This window comes from Monoraphidium neglectum (genome assembly GCF_000611645.1).
Source record: "Monoraphidium neglectum strain SAG 48.87 unplaced genomic scaffold scaffold04175, whole genome shotgun sequence".
NCBI classification, from domain to species: Eukaryota; Viridiplantae; Chlorophyta; class Chlorophyceae; order Sphaeropleales; family Selenastraceae; genus Monoraphidium; species Monoraphidium neglectum.
The window spans coordinates 1-4,925 of NW_014009454.1; the positions used below are offsets into that span (position 1 = coordinate 1).

A 4,925-nucleotide genomic window follows, 5' to 3' on the forward strand; every position below is an offset into this window, starting at 1 on the left:
CTGCGTAGCCACCGCGGCCGAGCGGACGCGCGGCCGCGGCGGGAGGCCGTCGGGGTCTTCTGTGGGCAGCGGCAGCACGACGCCGGACTGTTTGCGGACTGCGTTGACCGCCCTGGACACTAAAGGAATGTCCTGCAGCTCCCGCCGCACGCACAGCCACTCGCCCGCGAGCGCCATAGCGACAAAGCCGCCGGCGTTGACGCACCACCTGCGGTTGGCGGGGGGCCGGGCGCCGTTGGAGAGGCCTGCTCGGGACGGGCGGGCACGGGGGCGGTGGGCCGCCAGGGGGCAGGGCACGCCCGGGCCCAGGCGGAGGCCTGCCGCCGCGACGAGCGGCCCGGCGGCCAGGCGGCCGGGCCGGCCGCGTGGGGAGCACAGGGAGTGATGTCGGTGTCGCCGCCGCGCTGCCCACCAGGTCAGGGAGGTGGGGAACCCGCCGTAGCAGGCGCAGAATATCAGGTGCCAGATGTAGCAGGTCGAGGCAAAGTCGAGGCACTTTTTGGCGCGCTCGACCTGCGTGGGCCGAGCGGAGGACGGCGCTCGAGGTCGGGCCGGCGAACCCGCGCGACCACTGCTTTTCACACCGCTGCCCCGGAGTGCGCGCCCGGCCGCTGGTGCCGGCCGCGGCGCAGAGCCTCCCATTTCGCAGGCAGATGGCCCTGCCCGGGCGGAAGGCCAGGCGCACAGTCTCCTCCCCGCCCCCTTTGCACCACTGCGCGGCGCCGCCGTGCGCTCACAATCCACATGAGATGTGTCGCCGCGGCCAGGGAATTGATGGCGTGTGTAAGCACGACCAGGCGCCCGACGCGGTTGTGTAGGTGCATAGTCTGGTGGTTGAAGATGTAAGCGACAGTCAGGTGGCCGAAGCGTGAGCCTGCGGTGGCGTGGCAGTGGTGCGCGCGTGTGTATGTGTGTGTGTGTGTGTGTAGCCTCTCTTCGGGAGCCGTCACAGCCGCTGCCAGGATGCTCGAGCGGCCATTCCGCTGCGGGGACAGCAGCCGCTGGGGGAAGGCTGTGGCTGTTACCGCTGGCGGCATGCTGGCCGCCTCAGAATGCCGGCTGCCAACGGCCGAAGCCTCTGTGTTTGGCTCCCTGCTAAGATGCGCGCGCCAGGCCTACCTATGATGACAAACTGGAGCGCCCCCAGCACGATGTAGAAGAGGCACTGCACGCTGACAATCTGCGCCGTAATCAGGACAGGGTCCCAGACCTGCGTGCAGGCGAGGGCGTCGGCCACTGTAAGCTCCGGAGGCTGCAATGATGCGCCACCGCGCACCACCATGCCTGTGTGCAGGCGACTCACATTCGCGCCGTACAGCATCGTGGCGTTTCGATGTGCATGCGTCACCGCTGCGCCCGCTCAACGGCGGGCTTCCTGTCCTCGACCGCGAGGTCACGATATTGCGAAAATTGCCAGGTCTCTAATACGGGAGGTGAGTGGCTGCAACCCGCTTTCAAAGCTGATCTGGAGCATGCGTTGTCGTGACCCGATCGATGGAGTTTCAAACGAAGATCCTTGGTATATATGTGTTGCCGCTGACTTGATCGGGGTTGCGGGTATAGAGCGCGCAGCGTTCGCTGGCGTAGACCAGGCACAGGGGAGACGACGGCAGCTGCATGCAATCCCGCTAGCAGCACAGTGACCCCCCCGCCGACTTTGTGTTGCGGGTGTGCGTTTGAGGGAGTTGGTGGTGAAGCTGCCGAAGCCGTGCACATCAATGGCTCGAGGTCCACCTGTAGCCTTGCCTTGTCGCACACACATACGCTTGACCCCTCCCTTGTGCAAGCCCACCGCAGCAACTCTCTCTCGCTTCCCCCCTGCCGCATAGAACTTGCAACAACATAGACAATTACCATCAACTTGGAGACAGGAATGGACCCGTGCTGGATCTGAAAAAATGTGCCAGCGCAACGGCAAGGGAGGTTGTGCAGGTGCTGCAGCAGCGTTCCGAACAAGCACGCTCGCTCGACCCGCCAGCCGCCCGGGGCGCTGTGCCTCACCACGCAGCACAAAACATCTGCGCCCAGGCACCGCGCGGCAGGGGCCGCGCATGCATGGCGACTGGACAGCCTTGGGAACGCTTTGGACGCGAACGTGCGGCGGCCGTTCAGCCGCCCAGGTTGGACCGGCGCCGGCTGCCTGCACCACCGCAGCGTCGGACGCCCGCGCCGCCGGGCCGGTCCTCCACCCACGCCCCGCCCGCCCAAGGCTCGAAGCAGGGCGCCTCCGCGCCCCTGAATCCGCCGCCCGGCCGTGCGTGGCCGTCAACACGCGCGCACACACGCGCGCGCCGCTCAGGGCTTCTTCCTACCCAAAGACGGCAGCCCCTTGGCCTTCTCCGGCTGCTGCTTCGCCGCCGCGGCAGCCGCGGCAGCCTCTGCCTCTGCCGCCGCAGCCGCCGCCGCGGCCTCCTGCTCGGCCGCCTTTGCCTTGGCAGCTTCCTCCTCAGGGTCCGGCCCCAGGTCCAGCTCAGCCGCCCGCGTGTGGTTCTTGAGTGCGCTCCGCACGTCCGCCTCGCTGCACGCCGCGCCCCTGAAGCGCTCCACCGCGCCGTCGAGCGTCGGCCGCCACTCGGCGCCCGCGGCGGCGAGGAGCTGGCTCCACTCGTACAGCACGTTGCCCTCCATGATCAGCGCCTGCGTGCCCAACGACACGTCCCCCATGTCCGCCCCTGCGCCGCCGCCGCCCGCCGCCGCCGCCGCGCCCGCCGCCGCGCCCTCGCCCTCGCCGCCGCCGGCCCCTTCCTGCGTCTCCTGCTCCTGCTGCTGCTCCTTCCGCTTCGCGTCCGCCGCGTTGGCCGCCGCGACCGCCTTCTTGTACCACTCGGCCGCCCGCTGCATGTACGGCCGCGCCGCCTCCACGTCTTCCGCCCGCACCTTGGCCAGAGCCTCCCGCAGCGCCCGCGCCGGCGCGTCCAGCGGCCTGCCGCCCTCCTTGCCCGCCGCCGCGCCGCCCTCCTCCGCGGCGCCCTCCGCCTTGTCTGCAGGGGCGGGCGCGGGCGCGGCCGCCGGCTTGACCAGCAGGCGGGCGCGCAGCTTGGCGCGCTCGAACTCGAGCTGGCCCAGGGCGCAGAGGGCGTCGAAAAATTCGGGGTGGAAGTCCAGCGCCTGCTGGTAGCGGCCCTGCGGGGGTGATTCCGGGGTGTGGCGTGTGGGGGAGAGGGTCGTGACGCGGCGGGCGGCCGGGAAAGGAGCGGGCCCAGCGGCAGGCAGCGGGCCGCGCGGGCCGGGACAGGGCAGCATGAGGGACTGAGGTCTCCGCCCAGCTGGCGGGCTGTGACTTGCTGCATCGCACGCCAGGACAGGGCAAATTGGGATCAGCAACACAGCCGTCCCTCTCTCCCTAACACACAGGCATGCGCAAGCGCATATGCATCCAACTCCCCACACATGGACAAACCCACACACGCATGCCCACACACACGCCCATATACACACTCATGCACACACACGCACGCACACACACGCACACACACACACATGCATATGTGCACGAGCAACCACATACACACATGCGATATACGCACATGCACACACACACACACACACATGCGCGCACTCACCTCGGCCTTCTTGAACTCCTCCTCAGTCTTGGCGGCCATCTCATCCGTCAGCACCTCACTCTCCTGGGCAAAGCCGTCCAGCAGCTTGTGCGCCAGGCACAGGCTCACGTTGCCCCTGGGGTGCAGGAAGTGCAGCAACACGCGAAGGGGCGAGAGGGCGGGAGAGGGCAGGGTTGATTGACAATACGCGCGTGGCCTCGCATGCAGCAGCAACGCTGTCGCGTGTGTTGGGGCCGCCTTATGCCTTCTAGTGCTTGTGCTCTGATGGTGCTGCCTCAACTTTGCGTCCTCATGGTCGCTGAGGACTACCCTCCCGTGTAGGCCTCATGACAGCACATGCACCGATGCGCTTCCCCACACAGACACACACACACTCACACGCACACACACGCACACACACACACACGCATACGTGCGCGCACATACACACACACACACACACACGCACACACACACAGTCTTACGCACACGTGAACACGCGTGAATGCGGTGCCTTGCGCTGCCCAGCCCGCGCACCAGTTGAGCAGCCCTGTGCAGGTGACCTCCCTAAAGCGCTCCGCCGCCGCATCAAACAGGGGCACCGCCTCCTCGCTCTTCAGGGCAGCCTCCATGGCGCGCGTCGTCGCGTCCCACCTTTCAAGGCGCGGCAGGGGTAGCAGGGCGGGGGGAAGGACGGAGGGGAGGGCAGGGTGAGCCTGCCATGGCGGCGAGCTGGGGATGGAGGGGCGTCCACAGCGCCGGCGGGGCCTGCGCGGGGACGGGTCGCGGTTGCCAAGGAGGAGGCCCCACGCGGCGGCAAGGGGCGCCTTGCATAAGGGCCTTCAGGCAAAGTTGAGATCCCTCCCCACTCCTTCCCAAAAAAAGAGGCGTGAAAAGGCAGCGCCGCCGCACCCCTCGTTGTGGTAGTCGATGTGCCGGTCCGCGTCGAGCCCGCTGACGTCACGGAAGAGATTCGCGAAGTCGATCAGCCAGTCGTCGATCTCCACCACCGCACCGCTGGGGGTGTGCGCGAGCTGCGGCGGGGGCCGCTCCTGCTGCTCCGCTGTGGCGGGGCGGCGAGGGAGGCCGGGAGGGAGCGGGGGCCGCGTTGGCAGATGCGCGGCAGCTCGAACATTTGCTGGAGTGCATTGAAACTGTCGTCGATGCAAAATCCTCAGTGCACACGCGCAGGTGAATTCCCTCCCGACGGAGCTCGCGTTGCGGTGGTTGGTCCCGTCCCTCCGTTGCGCGCGCGAGCGCTCACCCGCCGCGCGCTCCGCCTCGGCCCGCGCCGCGTCGATGCGCGCCTGGGTGGCCTCCTGGTGGCGCTTCTGCGCCTGAAGGTGCACCTGCTCCGCCTCTGGGGGCTGGGGCACCTCGGCC

The 4,925-nt window shown here is 68.3% G+C and overlaps 2 protein-coding genes across 2 annotated transcripts; both read right to left on the reverse strand.

The window, feature by feature from the left end:
• Nucleotides 1-1,119: 1,119 nt before the first annotated feature.
• MNEG_13977 (hypothetical protein) lies at nucleotides 1,120-1,282 on the reverse strand (the record flags this gene model as incomplete). Its single annotated transcript, XM_014037550.1, has 1 exon — nucleotides 1,120-1,282. A coding segment is annotated over one exon (163 nt), but the record flags the coding sequence as incomplete, so codon positions are not given.
• A 1,013-nt stretch (nucleotides 1,283-2,295) lies between these two features.
• On the reverse strand, nucleotides 2,296-4,174 carry MNEG_13978 (hypothetical protein; the record flags this gene model as incomplete). Its single annotated transcript, XM_014037551.1, has 3 exons — nucleotides 2,296-3,123; nucleotides 3,564-3,678; nucleotides 4,080-4,174. 3 exons carry the CDS (start codon nucleotides 4,172-4,174, stop codon nucleotides 2,296-2,298), a joined length of 1,038 nt encoding a protein of 345 aa, XP_013893005.1.
• Between the last annotated feature and the right edge of the window lie 751 nt (nucleotides 4,175-4,925).